Genomic DNA, 19,978 nt, shown 5'->3' with positions numbered 1-19,978 from the left:
TGATCTTTATGTGTGAGCTGAGTAAGCGGAAGCACAACCTTGGAATAATCTTTAATAAATTTTCGATAAAAATTTGCAAACCCGAGAAAACATTGCACATCACGCACTGAAAGGGGCGCTTGCCACTCTAAAATTGCTAGTACCTTCATGGGGTCCATAGCAATACCATTTGACGATACAACATACCCCAAAAATTCCACTTGATTCTGGCCGAAACTACACTTTTCTAATTTTGCGTAGAGACCATATTCTCGGAGTCGGCGCAGTACTTGACGAACATGTTCATCATGCTCCTCTTGGGTCTTTGAGTAGATTAAAATATCATCTAGGTAAACTATAGTGAAGATATCAAGAAAATCTCGAAAAATATCGTTCGCCATATGTTGGAAAACAACAGGTGCATTCGTGAGACCAAATGGCATCACTGTATACTCAAAATGTCCATAGCGAGTGCGGAAAGCTGTCTTCCATTCATCCCCCGGGCGAATCCGAACTAGATTATATGCTCTGCGAAGGTCCAACTTCGTGAAATATTTTGCACCACTGAGACGTTCCAAAAGATTCGGGATTAATGGTAGAGCATATCTATTTCGGATAGTCACTTTGTTTAGCCCTCGATAATCCACGACCAACCGAAGAGTCCCATTCTTCTTCTTAACAAAGAAGATAGGTGCACCATCAGGGGATCTAGAATGTCGAATGAATCCGTTTGCCAGATTCTCATCAATATATTCCCGCAAAGTCTCTAGCTCTATAGGGGAGAGATTATAAATTGGGCCCCATGGAGGTTCTTTCCCTGGTTGTAAGTCAATAGGGCAGTCATATGGCCGATGCTCCGGCAATGTATTGGCCTTCACCTTATCAAAGACATCTGAAAACTCCTTGTATTTCTCTGGTAGTTTAATATCCGCTTCACGTGAAGTGGATGATGGAGTTGTTATTATTGCGAAGACGAACATGGCCTCGTTCCCCCCTTCCTCCCGCAACTGTCGTAAAGAGATGGGCGATAACTCCGGGGATCTATTAGCACATGTAGGAGAGAGGGATGCGGAATTTGTGCTTTTTTCCCGGGTCTCCTCAATTGTTCTTTTCATCCAATCAATCTTCGGGTTATGGAGTTCAAACCAGGGGAGACCTAAAACTATTGGGTGGTCCGGACTATGAATAATATTGAAAGAGATTATGCTTGCCAAATTGCCAAGAACTATCCTAATTGGCTCAGACTCCTCGACTATATCTCTTGATGCTATGGGACGTCCATCAATGACTCTTACGGCTACTGGGCTGGGAAGCTTATTCAAGAGGATGTTTTGTGACAAGGCAAATTCACGATCCATGAAACAAGAGTTGGCTCTAGAATCTAGAAGGGCAGAGGCTAGGACTCGATGACATATAGATGTGGTAAGCTCGACTTGTGCTGAAAAAACTCGACTCACTTGATTTGATGAAATGGAACCATGACTAGGAACTAACTCTACATAGCTAGGATGGTCCAGCCAAATGGCTCCTATTTTGGCCGAACTTACTCGTTTAACACATCCTCTAATTGACTCAAGACATCGAATCTATTCTCATGACATGGACTATGAGGCTTATTTATGTTATTAGAAGTAACAATAGAACTCGATGGTGGGTTTTCATGGGCACTTACTTGGTATACTTGACGCCTAGGTTTATGTGGACAATTTACAGCTATATGTCCTGGACCGCTACAATACAAGCAGAGGTGATGTGCTCAACGTCGTTGCTTCTCAGCATCTGATAACAGCCCACGACGTTGTGTTGACTCTATTTCCATCAGAGTTGGGCCATCCCTTGTAATGGGTCTAGAAACTTGTGGAGGCGTTGCGACTACGGAAGCGTAAGTCTGCTCAGGTTGGCGGTGTTACATTTGTTGGCGCTCAGAACGTTGCTCAAATAGGCGATTATCACATCGCACAACTCGACTAATGGCTTCTGTAAGTGACTTCAGATCTTCAGGGAAAGTAAGAAGAAGATCTTTGACATCATTTCTCAAACCTTGACGGAATTGATCCATTAAAGCTGCCTCATCCCAAGGGATGTCGCATGCCAAGAGACGGAACTCGGCTGCATAAGACGACGCGGGATGATCTCCTTGTCGAAGCCTTCAAATCTTGTTTATCGCTGTCCTAGTCCTGTCGGTGTCTCCGAAACTAGCTTGAAACTCTTTAACAAATGCCTCAAAATCCTCCAGCAATGGCGATTTCTTCTCGAGAAGTGGTGCGAACCATGCTAACGTTGTACCGCATTGCAAAGTTCCCACTAATCCCACACGAGCAGCATCAATTGGATACCGATTGGTGTTGGGATTACGGTCCCTCCGGATGGGATGGTCAGATGTCCGGGAATCGGGAATGAAGACCCGGTTTCGGATCCGGATGATGAAGACCCCGGCTACGGAGCCGGATGACGAATGTACCCGGAGAGAGATCCGGATGCGGGGACATATTTGTGAATATGTTTGCCAAGGGCCCTTGAGGCTATACTTGTAAATAGCCCGAAAGTCATATGTGTATAAATATGACTTAGGGCAAACAGTTGTTGTTGTTGCTCATTTTTCTGTTTTCCACTTAGAGGGAGCGAAGTGAGAGCAGCCGAGAGAGAGAGTGAGAGAGAGAGAAAGGAAGAGGTCGACGCCTCTGTGTAATACCGCCGCCTGTGGCGAGGACAACGAGCTCAAGGTCGTCGCCTTGCAGCTCGCCATTGTACATTCCCTGTGTATAGTGATAGTTGGAGTCTTGCACTCCCGTGGTTTTTCCCGTCTAGGGTTTTCCACGCTAAACCCTGTGCATTCGAGTCTCTCTCTGTGTTTTTGATTTACTTCTGCATTGATTCGTGTTTCCTCGGTTGTGGCCGAGAGGTGAAGGTTTGGAAAGTGTCGATTCCCTAACAATCTGGTATCAGAGCGACTCAAGTGCAGAAAAATGGAAGGCGGCAGCAGCGGGCAGCCGGGGATGATGGTGCTGAATGCGCAGAACTACGCCGACTGGAAGATAAAGATGGAGGATCTGCTCATTGTTCGGGACCTGTATGAACCGATCGACAGGTCGGAAATACCCAAGGGGGTACTTGAGACGGAATGGAGGCTTCTGAACCGGAAAGCCGTTGCAACCATTCGGCAATACGTCGACGTGAGCGTTCTACAACATGTGGCGAACGACACCAACGCATATGAGATGTGGCAGAAGCTGTCGGGCCTCTACGAGAGGAAGAATGCGTTGAACCGGACCTCCCTGATGAGGAAGATAGTGAACCTCAAGTACCGGGACGGCGAGAGTATGGTGGAACACGTAAGCACGTTCATGGGATTCGTGAACCAGCTTGCGGCGATCAAGTTCCCGTTGGAGGATGCAATGCAAGCCATCATGCTGATGTGTACATTGCCGGAAAGCTGGGAGAACTTGGTGGTGACTCTCAGCACCTCCTGCACCGAAGATAACTTGTCCCTACAAACGGTAAAGACAAGCATTTTGAACGAAGAAGCGCGTCGGAGAGATAAAGAACCGGCCTCCGATCCGAAGATGCTGCTTACCGAATCGGATCGGGGAAGACAACGGAACCGGAGTCCGCCAAGACGGGAGAAGTCGGGGACCCGGTCACAGTCAAGAGGAAGGCCCACATGCTTCCACTGTGGGAAGCCGGGGCACTTCCGAAAGAATTGTCGGCATTACCGAAAAGACAACGGAGCCGACGACACCGATTCGAAGAAGTCTTCGGAACGGAACGGTGCTTACCGGGGAGCCACAGACCGGAATGGTTCGGATCGGCGAGGGCAGGACCAGAAAGGAACGACGGCACTCGCGGCAAGTGAAGAGGAGATCATGCTCATCACCGAAGAAGGTGAACTAAACATTGCCGGCGATGAGACTACCTGGGTGGTCGATTCCGGAGCGTCGTTCCACCTGACCCCGGAAAGAAGATACTTCTCATCCTACACAGCCGGTGAGCATGGCTGTGTTTGGATGGGAAATGAAGGTACGTGCCGGATTGCCGGCATAGGAGACGTGTGGTTAACAACCTCGACCGGATGCAAAATGTTGCTGAAGGATGTCCGACACGTTTCGGAGGTTCGATTGAACCTGATTTCGGCCGGGAGGCTAGACGATGAAGGCTACACAGGTAGCATCTGGAACTGCGTAATGAAGTTCAGCAAGGGGAGCCTGATAGTGGCTCGGGCCCGGAAAGTCAACACACTGTACCTTATGAATGCCTGGTTGTGTCCGGAGGAGTTGAACGTGGCAGCCGACACTGCCGGTGAGCTGTGGCACAAGAGACTGTGCCACATGAGTGAGAAGGGGATGAAGAGGCTTGCAGAAGACAACCTTATTCCAGTGAAGCATGTGCACCTGGAGAAGTGCACCGATTGCCTGGCCGGTAAGCAGAACCGAACCTCTTTCCACTCAAGGCCACCGACGAGACGTAGCGCACCATTGGAGTTGGTGCACACTGACGTGTGTCAAGTAGAAACGAAGTCACATGGCGGAGCCCAGTACTTCGTGACATTCATTGATGACCACAGTCGGAAGCTGTGGACGGCACCGTTGAAGACAAAGGACCAAGTGTTGTGCATCTTCAAAGAACTCCACGCGAGAGTGGAAAGGGAATTCGGCAAGAAGCTGAAAGCGATACGAGCGGATAACGGAGGGGAATACCGGGGGCAGTTCAAGGAGTACTGTCGCTCGAAGGGAATCCGGCTCGAGTTTACTGTGCCGAAGACGCCGGAACTGAACGGGCTGGCCGAGAGGATGAACCGGACCATAATGGAGAGGGTCCGGAGTATGCTGGCGCATGCGAAATTACCCAAGGGGTTTTGGGCTGAGGCAATGTCGACGACGACATACGTGATAAACAGATCACCCTCAGTACCTTTGGACGGAGACACGCCGCAGAGAGTGTGGACCGGCAGGGAAGTATCCTACCGGCATCTGAAGGTGTTCGGGTGTCTCGCATATGTGCATGTGGCAAAGGACCGGAGAGGAAAGCTAGATCCAAAGACCCGGCCATGCATATTCCTCGGTTACGGCGATGACGAGTTCGGCTACCGAGTATGGGACCCGATCGACAAAAAGATATTCCGGAGTCGTGATATCATCTTCATGGAGGACAAGACACTCGCCGACTGGGAGTCGGAGAAGAAGATGAAGAGCTCCAAGTCGACCGGTGAGGATCAACTCTACGAGGAGCAGTCCCGACCGGCAAGGGACCGGTTAACACTCGAGGATCCGGCCGAAGACGGTGAAGAAACAGAACCGGCCGAGGAAGATGAAATTGATACCGGAACCGGCCCCGATCCCGAAATGGATTCGGATGAAGAGGAAACGGAGGAGCCGGTTACCGAAGCTCCGGAACGGAGATATCCTCTAAGAGAGAGAAGGGCCCCCCGGAGATTTCCGGAACCAGAGCACGTGCTGCTAACCGACGAGGGGGAGCCGGAGAGTTTTGAAGAAGCAAAGCTTGACACCCATAGCCGCAGGTGGTTAAGTGCCATGCAGGAGGAGATGGATTCCCTGCATGAGAACCACACATATGAACTTGTGGAGTTGCCGAAAGGAAAGTGAGCACTTCGAAACAAGTGGGTGTTCAAGCTGAAACCGGGAGATGCCGAAAAACCCCCGAGATACAAAGCCAGGATCGTGGTGAAGGGGTTCCAGCAGAAGAAGGGCGTCGACTTCGACGAGATATTTGCCCCGGTAGTGAAGATGACCTCCATCCGGACGGTGCTGAGCATAGCGGCAAGCATGGACCTCGAGGTAGAACAGATGGACGTGAAGACGACATTCCTTCACGGTGACCTCGAAGAAGAGATCTACATGCAGCAACCGGAAGGATTCGAGAAGAAAGGGAAGGAGCACCTGGTATGCCGGTTGAAGAAGAGCCTTTACGGACTGAAGCAGGCTCCCCGGCAATGGTACCGGAAGTTCGACTCTTTCATGACCAACGAAGGGTACCACAAAACGCAGTCCGATCACTGCGTGTTTGTGAAGAAGTTCGAAGGAGGAGACTTTCTAATACTCCTCCTGTACGTGGACGACATGTTTATCGTCGGATGGGACTAGGTCAAGATACGGATGCTGAAGAAAGCGCTTCACCGAACCTTCTCAATGAAGGACCTGGGTCCGGCGAGGCAAATACTAGGGATGCACATCATCCGGGACCGGAAGAAGAAGCAGTTGTGGCTGTCACAGGAGAAGTACGTGACAAAGGTGCTTCACCGGTTCAACATGTCGGAAGCAAGACCGGTCGGGTCAACCCTCCCGGCAAACTGCAGGTTGTCCAGCAAGCAAAGCCCCAAGACAAAGGCTGAGAAGGAGGACATGATGAAAGTACCATATGCCTCTGCCGTCGGAAGCTTGATGTACGCAATGGTGTGTACAAGACCGGACATAGGATATGCAGTCGGAGTGGTGAGCTGGTACATGAGCAATCCCGGCAAAGAGCACTGGAACGCGGCCAAGTGGATACTCCGATACCTGAAGGGCACGACAAACGTGTGCCTCCGATTCGGCTCCGGTAAGCCTGAACTCGACGGCTTTACCGATTCGGATATGTCGGCTGATGCAGATACCAGCCGGTCCACATCAGGGTATGTGATGACGTATGCAGGGGGAGCTGTTTCGTGGCAGTCGAGGCTGCAGAAGACGGTTGCGTTGTCGACCACGGAGGCGGAGTACATGGCGGCTGTTGAAGCCGGCAAGGAAATAATATGGATGAAGGACTTCATTAGAGAGCTCGGTATCCGGCAGGAGGAGTACCGACTCTACTGCGACAGTCAGAGTGCCATCCACCTTGCGAAGAATGCGGCCTATCACTCCCGGACGAAGCACATCCAGCGAAGATATCACTGGATCCGGGAAAGGATAGAAGACCAGGAGTTCGTGCTGACGAAGATCCACACGGACGAGAACGGGTCAGATATGCTGACCAAAGTGCTCACACCCGACAAGCTGGAAGCGTGCCGGAAGAGGGTCGGACTAGAAAGACATCCCATGCCGAAGTGAAGGGGGAGTTTGTTGGGATTACGGTCCCTCCGGATGGGATGGTCAGATGTCCGGGAATCGGGAATGAAGACCCGGTTTCGGATCCGGATGATGAAGTCCCCGGCTACGGAGCCGGATGACGAAGACCCGGTTTCGGATCCGGATGATGAAGACCCCGGCTACGGAGCCGGATGACGAATGTACCCGGAGAGAGATCCGGATGCGGGGACATATTTGTGAATATGTTTGCCAAGGGCCCTCGAGGCTATACTTGTAAATAGCCCGAAAGTCATATGTGTATAAATATGACTTAGGGCAAACAGTTGTTGTTGTTGCTCATTTTTCTGTTTTCCACTTAGAGGGAGCGAAGTGAGAGCAGCCGAGAGAGAGAGTGAGAGAGAGAGAAAGGAAGAGGTCGACGCCTCTGTGTAATACCGCCGCCTGTGGCGAGGACAGCGAGCTCAAGGTCGTCGCCTTGCAGCTCGCCATTGTACATTCCCTGCGTATAGTGATAGTTGGAGTCTTGCACTCCCGTGGTTTTTCCCGTCTAGGGTTTTCCACGCTAAACCCTGTGCATTCGAGTCTCTCTCTATGTTTTTGATTTACTTCTGCATTGATTCGTGTTTCCTCGGTTGTGGCCGAGAGGTGAAGGTTTGGAAAGTGTCGATTCCCTAACAATTGGGATGTAGCTGAATAACTAGACGAACTTGATTCAAAAAGCCTCGAAATAAAGACCTCATACCATCAAACTTGGCAGGGAGGCTGATCTTTGGCTCTCTTGGGGAGTTCTGAGCCCCCGACGCTTGCTCTCGTAATCACAATATAGTCGCCTCAAGTTGATGAACCCGCTGTGATAACTCTTCATATTGTTGAGCTTTTTCGGCGCTCACGTGTTGTAGATCTCTAAGTAGCCTTTGATTCTCATGCTCTAATGCCACAAATTTATTCGTGAGCATGTCGAGCTCAGAAAGAACACGCATGTATTCTTGTTTGCTCACGGACTCCATAGCTTATGAGGAGAGAGGAGAAGGAAGAAGAGAACTTGTTAGGGTTTGTGGAAGACGAAGAGATGAAAGGAAATAAATTGGTTCAAACTGTCAAGACTGAGAGAGAGAAAGAGAGAGAAAAAGAGATAGAGAGATAATTGAAAGAGAATTATTATATTGAAGCGTAAAATGGATTACAAAGAGTAGGCTACAAAATGGCGTTGAACCAATTTAGGTTTGGGATGGGTGGTAGATCCCTATTTATAAGTAATAGAGAACACTCTAGAATATTCTAGGTTATCCTAGAATGTAGAGTAATCTAGAAGATCTCTAGAGTATTCTAGAAGGTTCTAGTGGTATAGAACACTCTAGAATATTCTAGGTCATTCTAGAATGTAGAGTAATATGGAATATTCCTATGATATTAGATTTCATATTCTAGAGACTATACATATAAGAATATTAATACAATGGTTAAGGATTTGACATGTGTACAACAAGGTCGTGGGTTCAAATCCTTTCGAGTCATAATGTGAGTGTCATGATCCTTTCGATGCATGATGTGACTGTTATCATGACAGATATTGATAGTGCCAATATTAGAAGTACCTAAATCTGAACGTACGAGTCCTTTAAATATGCGAAAAGCCTAACCACCCAGACCTTGCAAATTCCAAGAAAGAAAATGTAGGGCATCCATATTACATAGGGTTTAGAGATGTCCTTTTCTCAAGAAGAGCATCTTGGCGTCCTTTCTTGGCACCCTCTTGAGCTCTCATTTGTCTTTTCAAGAACAAATCCTTCCCTGCATACTTATGCATCTTATGTTCCTTGACCAACTTTTTAGAATTTTGGATTATCAAAGGGTCTTGTGTAACTGTAAATTGAAATCCAGCATGAATGTGCTCTTGGTTCATTTCCATATCCCTTGGTTGTCCTTTAGACTTATCTGAATCCACTTGTAGATTAGAGGCAACTTTTTCTTTAAACTTATTGGATAAATCTGAATTAGTAGACATAACCAAAGTTTCTCAGCTATTTTTAATGGTGGTTGTCCTACCACAAACTTTGGAAAGGATGTATCAAACTGAATAGAGTTTTGAACTATCTTGTGCGACGAAGAATCTGACTTGAGTTTTTGAGGAGGGTGGAATGATGAGTGACCCCCATTATTCTACTCTTGTGAACTTTCCTTTTCCATTTGGAGGGCATTATATGTATTCTGCAAGGGAGGGAATTCTTGCATATTGTTGATTAGCACTTGTGTAGGTTTACTTAGAGATACACGTGGAGGTGTCTTCTTATGCTCCACTGTGGTCCAACCCTTAGTCCTATTTTGATATGGAACTATGGTTGTGCTAGGTGTATGTTTGTTAATCTCTTCCTTAAATTTTAGGCAATATTTTGCCAAATGACCAAAAACCCAAAACAACGGAAACACTGGTTCGGCAAACCCCTATACAAGATTTTCTGAGAATAAGGGACATGTAGAGGGTCAAGTATATTGGGCAACAAAATGTTTGAGGGCAACCTTGTAGACTTAGAAATCAAAAGCTTAGCAGATGCAACCCCTAGATACTTATCTTCAATCTGGCATGGTCTTTCATAAATTTCTAGAACCGTACCAATAGTGCTAGCAATCACATGCATAGAAGGCAACCATTCTTTTCGTAAATTAGGAAAAACAACCACACATTTTTGATATGAATCAAAATCATGATGCACCTGATTTGCAAAAAAATTGTGACTCCACTTGTGAAAAGAGATCCAACCTCCCTTGACTGCTACTACTTTCTTCTCCAACAAAATTGGTGACATACGTTCCGACTCGAACTCTAAGTGGTAGTAATTTCTGCCAAGTATTTGTATGTCTATAATGTTGTCAAGATCCTATTTCAAAGCGGCTTGAAGCAACAAACGGAGATCACCGTGTGTAGGACGAAGACCCAAGACATGCGCAATGATAGTCTTCTTCTCCAAATGCTGAATCTCTTGCACAATCCGTGGTCTATCTTGTTCTGACAACTTGAGCTCTATTGCGCTATTCGAAATGGGTGGAATATCCGGGTTAGCTGCACGGGAGCCCCGGTCAAATTGTTCGCGACGGTGTGGCAATTGCTCCCGATTGGCAAATGTGGTGATGAAGGTTGAAGAGGATTTAGAGGGATTGGCCACAGATGATGCTTTGATTTCAACAACCACTGATATGTTTTCAGCTATTGTGTCAGGCACAACAACAGAGACTGGACAACTGATAGATATGTGGCCAACAATCGAGCCATATTCGATGGGAGATGGTCTGGTTGCGGTGGCAATTTGGGCGGCAGAAGATGTGGTTGCAGGCTGCGTGACTGTGTTCATTGCCTTCTTCCACGACAGCCTAAACAAGTGGCTATTGATTCCCTCACTTTGAAATTTGACCAATTGAACAAAAGCTACTTTCTATATTTCATTGTTGAGCCCTATTTAGGAGGCCGAATGACTAAGAAAAATAACAGGTTAGGTGCACAGTAAAGTAAAATACTCAAATGTAATTTTGTCTCTATAAACCATATGAACCATGTAAAAATGCCTATCTAAAAGAAAGAGAAAGTGGAACCTAGTAAAAATGTTGCGTTGTTTGCATGAATCTTGTTGTAAATAATAGGTGAGATGTGATTGAACTGTAGACCTCAATGTTGTTATTCATCCACATGGGTAGAGCTCGATGTCATTATTCCTGCACATGGGTAGAGCTCAATGTCGTTATTCCTCCCACATGGGTAAAGCCCGATGTCCTTATTCCTCCACATGGGTAGAGCTCGATGTCAGTATTACTCCACATGCTATAATGCTTTGTTTTATTCTTAAGTGCGAGGTGTTATAACGTGTGTGATTGGTGTAATGACATTGAAATGATAGTTACAAATTACCCCCTCCAATATTCGCTAAAGGATTTGAACATCATAGTGTGTATGGTTTATGCCTCAATCTAGAGGCGTTTAGAATACCAAAGAAAGAAATAATCGTCATTGAAACCCTTGAGTGGAAAACACATACATTGTCAACTCGCCCCATCACTTCATCTTGACACACCACTGAATTCATCCCCACCTCCCAAATTTCATATCCTCAAATTTGTCTCACCTCATAAGGATATCCACATTCCATCCCAATTCCTTCCCCGTCCCCATGTCTGTCCCCATCGTCATCCAAACTAGAGAAAGTGGACTATGGTCCACCTTCACCAAATGATGTATGAACTAGTGCACCCAAGAGCGCACATGCATTAACCTAGTGGGATACTATGTTCTCGCTAGGTGTTCTACTTCTTACACCTTTGTAATGACATCGACACAAGCTTAAGGACTTGAAGGTTAATGTAATTAGGGTACAAAAACAATTAAATACTAAAATAATAGGAACTTATGTAACTATGTCCACTCAAGTGTGAAAAGGCCATAGGAAAAACATTTTTTAAAAGATAAGTATGAAAGTCAGCATTTGAATTTTCTACCTTCTTCCCCACATTCTATTCTTGAGAGCCACAGTCTCCCTCTTTCTTAAGTTTAGGCTTAATTTTGCATTTATCTAATGGATAGAGATTGTGCATAATCTTCGAGGTTCTTTGGATAAAAGGTAATACGCAACAGGCGAAGCTCAAGCGATTGGAATTTCATGCCAATTGGGACAGAGACATATTTAATAGGCGGATTTCTGATAAGGTGGAGTGGTTCTACTCTACACCAAAGTATTTATTTAAGCCAATGGTTAGACTTTAGAAAAAAGGGGCTCATTACTAAAAGGTACATCTTGTATGTATGTATAGCCTTATGGTGTTTTCTTAATACTAATGTAGTATCTCTTTTTGGAAAAAGAAGAAGAAGACCGAGAAGTTTCATGCAATTACACTTCTGGAGTTAAATTACTATATTACGTTCATGTAACGTATTAGATGAGTTCAAAGAGGGTTGGATAGCCACCTCTAAAGCTAGCCCGTAATTAATCAACATAATCAATTAACAACTTAATTAGCTTAACAAAATGACAAATTGACACACTAATAAAAAAAATGTCAAATTTATTATACTCCATTTCTCAATATCGTTTTACAAGTCATTTATGTAGACACAGATTGAAGATACGAGGGAATATAACACCATTCCTATGAAGAATGTTCCTTTCTTCCATTTTTCCATAACCATAGGTCTAGTATTTATTCAATGAGCTCACCCAACGACCAACACCACGCCAAAGTGCCACCTACTGACATGCGTAGAACATTATATGCTCAATTTGAGGTATATTTGCAACCAATATTAGGTATCTTCGCAAGTTGCTTCTTCAATAAGCGTTGAATGGTAATGCAACACATGGTTGTGTCTTGGATTAACTATAATGAACCTAACGTGGGGCAACCAATTTCTAGTCCATAGAAGTAATTTAGGTATTCCTTCTAATAATTCTTTTAAGTTTTCTATATCTCTTGTTGTCATGATCATGGATTATGTCATTGGTAAGCCAAGCTTTAGACATGAGGCAACACAATGATATAGGTAGCAAAAGGTAGACATTGGTATTGATTGTGGATATATGACATGAATACTAATTGGAGCTTGTTAAATATCAATCCCTTAATTGCTTGATATCAATGGTCAATAATACTTAATACTTAAGAGTTAAATGACATGATATTAAAAAAGTCTACTCTAATGGATAAAGGACAACTTGATTAATAAGTGATACAACCAGGTGACAATGCTTAGGAGTAACAAAGGGTGACTAATATCACAATTATACTAATGACACTTCTAAGAGGAGTGTGGCTCTACTCTAATGTCAAGGTTAATTGGATAGATATCTCTCTTATATTGTTTGACACTATGGATTCTCCAACATCCCCTTGTCCCCATGTATGCTTTTCCTCTTTATATAGAGAGAGTTAAGAGGTCAAGAGGAACATTCGTACCTTTTGCATTACTTGTGAATATGGTATTGAAGTCTCATTAGTTGTTTGAAGTACTTGCTTACATATGATTAAATCCTTGACCTGGAGACTAGGAGGAGATACCTTGGCACTCATGAATTACAACACAGTTTTGTTCTCGATCCCTTATCATTCTAATTGTAATTCAAGTCTATTGGAAGGCGAGCATCCCTCATGACATCGTTGACCAGTTGTATGGCCTATTTTTGAAAAGTGAGTTTTCTTCTACTTTGTGTAGATATCTTCTCATTTTTCTTTGAGATATATACACAAAATAGATAGATAGATATCTTATTGATGTGAACGGGAGACTGAGTGCGATCGACGAGACGGAGACTAGCCTATGACGAGGAGTGAGTTTGGGTTCTCTCAAACTTATGAAGTTTGATTCTAACAATGTAACCAACCAACCCAACAACCAAATAGGTAGATGGATTCTATTATCATCTTCGGAGGTCAAATATGACATGTGAGGCCAAAAATATTACATTTCGTGTGATACATGTGAAAGTGAGTAGTGACTGTCAATGTTCAAGAACTTCACCAATGAATTTTGCACATTGTGGTTGTGAGATAAATTCAAGCAAGGATTGGGCATGGTCGAAGATGTGTGGAAAGCATGGTAGAATATGATAAAAGGTAGAGCATTGGGCATGGTGAAGATGTGTGGAAAGCAAGGTCGAATATGATAAAAGACAGAGAGAGAGAGAGAGAGAGAGAGAGAGAGAGAGCCAAAACTGGAAGGTGGGTTTAATCAAATTGATACCAAAGGTGCCATCTCCGGAGTTATTTCATCAATGGAGGCCTATTTCGTTGATGGGAGGGTTATATAAAGTGTTTCCAAAGATATTATCCAATAGACTTCAAAAGTTCTTATCTCAAATTATTCATCCATCTCAATATGGTTTTACTACAGGTAGAAATATATTGCATAATGGTTTGAATGTTCAAATGGCTACCGATTATTGTCGACATACACATCAAGAAATGGTTATGGTGCAATTAGATTTGGAAAAAGCATATGATCATGTTAATTGGTCTTTCCTCTCAGGTGTGGTGTATAATATGGGGTTTGGTTCTCGTATGTGTCAACTTATTTTTTTGCTAGGGCAAAATGCGACCTCGCGTGTGATGCTTAATGGCGGAGTTACTCCGAAAGTGTTTCTTACTAGATCCATGCGGCAAGGATGTCCACTAAGCCCATTGTTATTTGCTATTGTTACACATCCTTTGTTAGCAATGTCGTCAAATCTTGCGGCTAATGGTGATATTGTGGGTTTGCATCTTCCTTCTGGTGGACAATTGGTGGCACAAGCATTGGCTGATGATTCTTTTATGTTTTTATAAGCCTCAAAAGAAAATCTTGAAAGGAGTATGCAAGTTTGGGATCAATTTGATTTGGCTTCAGGGTTGTACATAAATTGGAGGAAGTCTCGCCTTATTTCTTGTACGAAGATTGATTTGGAATGTTTGGGATGGCGAGGGTTAGTGATTACACGAGGATCAATTTATCGACATTTGGGTTATCCATTGGGTGTTGATGTTACAAATGTTCAATTGATTGATTGGATTGGTAGTAAATTGAAGGACAAATTTATGTATTGGAAGTAAATTGAAGGACAAATTTATGTATTGGAAGTCTCAATTATGGCCCTTTCATGTACGACTCAAAGTGGTGCAATGTATCTTGATACCCATGTTATTATATTTTTTGCCTTTACTACCTTGGACTAAGAAGGCATTACAAAACATTTTACAACTTATTTGGTTCATGTTGTGGCGGAAGGGAGAAATGATGGGAGTTACATGGATTTCATGGGACCATTTGGCTACTCCTAAAAGGTTAGGTGGTGCAACAATATTGGATTTGGAAAGGCATTTGATGGCTCGTAGATTTGCATTATTATGAGATATATGTCAACAAGATCAACCATGGATATCTTTGATGCAATATTTTATTGGGCATGAAGGATTGGTGCATGGGAAAACAAAGATTCAAGCATCTTGGTGGTCATTACTCAATGGAAGTATTCCTCTAAAGATTTGACATTCTGTATGTGGACAACATTCGATAAGATCGTGGCAAGATGCATTATCTCTTTTTGAATGGGGACCATCAAGTGATCGAGAACATTTTAATTCATTACAAAATGAATTGCTTGTTTCTTCTCGAGTGTTGTTTTGGCATGGGAAGGAGAAGTTGAGATCTCAATTCATCGTTTATTTCGATTGGGGATTGTACATTTGGACGATGTGGTTGATAATGAATCTCAAAGGTTGTCGGATTTTGAAGATGCCAAGTGATGGTTATGTATTCCCCCAAATTATGGATTTATTTGGGAGAAATTACAAGACATACCATTGTTGCAAGGATCTTTGCCATTGAAAACAAATTTTGCACCTTGGGTGGATTGGCGGTTACAAGATGGTACACGCTTGTTACATGTCACTACAAATATAGACACGGGGTGAAAGCCTATATAAAGAAGTTGAAAGGTATTCTCATGTGGAATTTTTGGATGTTAGAGCATGTGTGGATCATTTCCTCAAATGCATATTTAGGTTTTTTAATAGCATTACAGAACGTCCTTCTCCCTACATAGGCATATGATAGGTAGAGGAGACTAAGAAGTGTTGTAACTAAGTGGATTTCACATACAATTAATATAATTGTGTGCTTTTACCAAAAAAAGAAAAAGAAAAGAGAGAGAGAGAGAGCCTAAATGGATGTAGCTCAGATGGTGAGAAAATTGGGTTTTAAACCCAAGACATAGGCGCTTGTAGTGTAATAACTTACCAAATTTCTAGTGAATTAAGAATTGGTGGAGGTAGCGAGATTCGAACACGAGGTGTGATGGGGTTAGGTAGGGTGTATGGAAGGAAAAGGAAAAGATTTGAGGTTGGGTGTTTTGTCACGAGCGAGTGGACTGTGAGAGATGATCGTAGACCTCCTCCTCCTCCATGTTTATTTTAGATCATCATCTCCTGACACAAACACGTGGGACAGGGACAGAAATACAAATATCTCAATTTAAATGTAGCAAATAAACTTCGGAATTTCTTCCATCATCATCATCAACATCTTCTTTTTTCTTCTTTTGGAGAGAGAGAGAGAGAGAGAGAGAGAGAGATTCTTCAGAGCTCCTCTTGGATCGAAATCCTTCAGACCGCACTGTAGTCGCATCCTTTTTCCTTCTCGCCATGCCTGTCTATTATGGCGATGGCCTCACTACATTCGAAGATACAGAGAAAGAAAGTGAATATGGCTTCATCCGAAAGGTACTTTTAAAACCTCTTTCGTATATCATTATTTCCTCTCTTTTTTCTGGATTCATAAGCATTTGCTGAACCGAGTGCATTAAGAGATCTTGTTTTCTGAGTTTGGAAATTGTGAGCTCAATGCTCCGATTCTTTAGATCCGATGCAAGAATGTGTGTTATAATACGGTTTAGTCTCAACTGGAAATTGTATAGATTAATGCTAAAATCGAGGAAACCATAATAACTGAGGGGAATCTGACTTCTTTTGGATTTTGTAAACTGTGCTTTTTTCTATATCATCAATGCACATAATAGAGAAAATTAACCTAAATATTGTCTTGATTTGCGTCAATTTGGACTGATGTGAAAATCACTCCCTTTGAGTTTTAGAAATAATGGCGTAATAGGGAAGAATTACTGGTTGCTTGTTTTGCAACTAGTGTGAAAATAGCTGTTGTCACATCATTCTTTTGTAATATTTCAAAATAAATTTTATTTTCCGATCGATAATTGACTGTTTCCTTAACACATGAACTATACATGAATTTCATAAGGCATTGGAATATGCAATAATGGATTGATCTGTGGTCGCTTTCATAGGTATCAGGGCCTGTGGTGGTGGCAGATGGCATGGCAGGGGCAGCTATGTATGAGCTTGTAAGAGTTGGGCATGACAAGTTGATTGGTGAGATTATCAGGTTGGAAGGTGACTCTGCTACCATTCAAGGTATAACATAAATCAAAACCACATCTTAAGTCAGATATGTATATATGCATCGCAAAATTTGACTCACGTTTGTTAATTTGGATTATTATTAATTTGTTAGTCTACGAAGAAACGGCTGGTTTAATGGTCAATGATCCTGTGCTGCGAACACGTAAGGTACACACAGCTATCTTATAAAAGGAACATTTTTGGCAAATAGTTAAAAATCTTCATTTATAATTCGGAAAAATCTAAAAGGAAAAAATCATAAAAGTATGGAAGTTCTTTTTGGAATGTTCAAAATTCAAACATGATTTATAATTTTGCAATAGCAATTTACAGTAAACTTACATATATTTGAAACACTGATGCACGGTCATCTGGTGGAGTGCGAAAATCAGAGGTTAGTGTAATTTGCACATTTGTTATTTGGAAATTACTTTCAAGTTTTGGAATTTGAGCCAATTTATTTGAGAATAACAAGATCAAATGTAAAAATAAAAAGAAAATGAGAAAGAAGCAGCACTGACCCACCCATCGGCAAGAACAAAAGAAAGAAATAAAAATGAAAATGAAATACTAATTAAATAAGGGTTCAAAATGTAAAATATAAGGGAAGAAGAAAGCTAGTTGACATAGCCCAATTGACTAGGAAGTTTGTCTCCATGAGTTTCTGGGAACTATAAGAAAGCAAGAAAAATCCTTTGTACTTAACTAAATTATTCTCTCTTACACACACACACACCCATATCTGATGCAATGCAATAGAGTAGAGATAGAGAGAGTGGACTCTGGATCTATTAGTTTGGACCCAGCAAAACGACAGGCTTGATCGTCTGTCTAACAATGTCCATTCCCTGGATGGACTTTGACTGGCAGAGATAATGTTGAGCACACTCGTCTCTCTGTCTTTCATTTTAAAGATTTGAAAATAAGTCTTCAAATACTGAGATATATCCACATTATAGCCTGTGAAGGCCAAGTTCTTCACTTTATTTATTTTTCAATTCATTTAACGTTATGATTTTTTTTTATGCAGCCACTTTCTGTCGAGCTTGGACCAGGCATTCTCGGGAACATCTTTGATGGGATTCAGGTTTCCTATGTCATATGATAATTCAACTTTGGAATTGTATCATGAACTATGATCGTTTGGGATTTGTTGATAAAACAAGTCTTTAAGAAGATTTTTTTAAATATTACGATCATTATTATTTTATTACAGAGACCACTTAAAACTATAGCTATAAAATCTGGAGATGTCTATATACCCCGAGGTGTTGCGGTGCCTGCACTGGATAAAGATTATTTATGGGAATTTGAACCAAAAAGATTATGTAAATGATTTCAGTCAACTTTCTCTATCCAGAGTACAAAATTAAAAAAATAACACTATTGTAAAGGATCTCTAATAAATCATATTTTTCTACAGCCATTGGAGATGTAGTGACTGGAGGAGACATGTATGCAGTAAGTATTGCAAAACTCCCGTTGTTCAGAGTCAGACAATCAAAGCTTGACTAATGTTGTTCCTCTTTTGAAAATAGAAAGTGTTTGAAAACAGTCTCATGACTCACCATATATCTGTGCCGCCGGGAACAATGGGAAAGGTTACATATGTGGCGCCAGCTGGTCAGTACTCAATCAAGGTTGGTGTTTTTGGTTTGTTGCATGTTCAGTCTGTATTTGTTTAGGTGTGTATTGGATAGTTTTCTTATCTATGTTCACCATGTTATTGAAACAGTTTTCCTGAACATGTTTATAATTCGCAATGTTTTTTTCAGGACACAGTACTGGAACTTGAGTTCCAAGGAATAAAGAAATCAATAACGATGCTTCAGGTAATCACTAAATTTTCCTTATTATGTTGTAAATAGGATCAATTTCAGAAAAGAAGGTGATGCCACAAATGATTGTGTCAATGCCTCTTTTAGACACTTATTTTCTCATCTCTTCCTTTACTGAATATGGATGTAGTCTTGTACAAAATTGTAGTAGAAAGACACTGTTCAGCATGTTATTTTTGTTTTTACAGTTGTGCTGATATTAGTCTTGTATATTCAAGCATACTCTCTGTTATAATGCACTGAGAGGTTTCATCAACATATTATGTTTATTTTGCATCAGTATTTTCTATATATAAGTGAAAGTTAACACAAATAATTTGTGCCTTTCATAGACATGGCCAGTAAGAACACCAAGGCCAGTAGCTTCAAAACTGGCAGCTGATACCCCATTGTTGACTGGACAGGTAGGCCTGTGTCCTTTTTTTAAATTGTTTTTCAGACTATTCTGCACGTGTCTTATAGAATATATGGTCTGCTTTTAATCCTTTACTATAGCGGGTCCTTGATGCCCTATTTCCTTCAGTGTTGGGTGGTACTTGTGCGATTCCTGGTGCTTTTGGATGTGGTAAAACAGTTATTAGTCAAGCTCTTTCAAAGGTTTGTAGTATTTTAGCAATAAATGCGAAGAATCAACACTTCTGTTTATAAGAATTTCCCCAAGGGTTAAATTTGTTTTTCTTGCAGTACTCAAATTCTGATACTGTTGTGTATGTGGGGTGTGGAGAGCGAGGAAATGAGATGGCTGAGGTATTCTTTTTGTTCTTTCCCCCGAGTCTGCTCGAGTTAGATTTTCTTGCTCCTTTCTTCAGCTTCCAGTCAATATTGTCGTCTTATTTACAACTTAGAGGTTTTATTGGTTGCCTTCCAGGTGTTGATGGATTTTCCACAGTTGACAATGACATTACCTGATGGGCGTGAAGAATCTGTAATGAAGAGAACAACATTAGTGGCCAACACATCAAATATGCCAGTGGCAGCCAGAGAGGCATCCATTTATACAGGTTAACGTTTGAGATTATGTGCATTCATTTGAATTTAATGTACATTAAATACATAATGCAAAATTTACTTTGTCTTGTTTGAAAATCAGGTATAACACTAGCAGAGTATTTCCGTGACATGGGGTATAATGTCAGTATGATGGCAGATTCTACTTCCAGATGGGCAGAAGCTCTTCGTGAAATATCAGGCCGCTTGGTATTGAACCCAATCTTT

The 19,978-nt window shown here is 42.4% G+C and overlaps 1 protein-coding gene across 2 annotated transcripts in view; it reads left to right on the top strand.

Annotated features, from left to right (window-relative positions):
* Positions 1-19,978, top strand: part of LOC147868398 (V-type proton ATPase catalytic subunit A) — a 69,601-nt gene that overhangs the window by 45,079 nt on the left and 4,544 nt on the right. Inside the window, exons 2-14 of one of the 2 annotated variants that reach the window (XM_087318703.1) lie at positions 16,081-16,229; positions 16,811-16,937; positions 17,038-17,093; positions 17,956-18,012; positions 18,142-18,253; positions 18,349-18,386; positions 18,464-18,565; positions 18,701-18,757; positions 19,096-19,167; positions 19,259-19,360; positions 19,448-19,510; positions 19,632-19,764; positions 19,854-19,960. In XM_087318703.1, coding sequence (XP_087174829.1) covers positions 16,152-16,229; positions 16,811-16,937; positions 17,038-17,093; positions 17,956-18,012; positions 18,142-18,253; positions 18,349-18,386; positions 18,464-18,565; positions 18,701-18,757; positions 19,096-19,167; positions 19,259-19,360; positions 19,448-19,510; positions 19,632-19,764; positions 19,854-19,960 — 1,104 coding nt within the window. In that variant the 5' untranslated portion in view covers positions 16,081-16,151. Of the gene's footprint in view, positions 1-16,036; positions 16,230-16,810; positions 16,938-17,037; positions 17,094-17,955; positions 18,013-18,141; positions 18,254-18,348; positions 18,387-18,463; positions 18,566-18,700; positions 18,758-19,095; positions 19,168-19,258; positions 19,361-19,447; positions 19,511-19,631; positions 19,765-19,853; positions 19,961-19,978 lie in introns of those variants that run through there. The other variant, XM_087318711.1, reaches the window with a different exon arrangement.

The sequence above is a fragment of the Azolla caroliniana genome, unplaced genomic scaffold (genome assembly GCF_043228905.1).
Source record: "Azolla caroliniana isolate FFs.n. ecotype wild unplaced genomic scaffold, voAzoCaro1.0.p SCAF_1, whole genome shotgun sequence".
NCBI lineage: Eukaryota > Viridiplantae > Streptophyta > Polypodiopsida > Salviniales > Salviniaceae > Azolla > Azolla caroliniana.
Note: the sequence above shows the minus strand (reverse complement) of the source record. Positions and strands in the feature narration are given on the sequence as shown.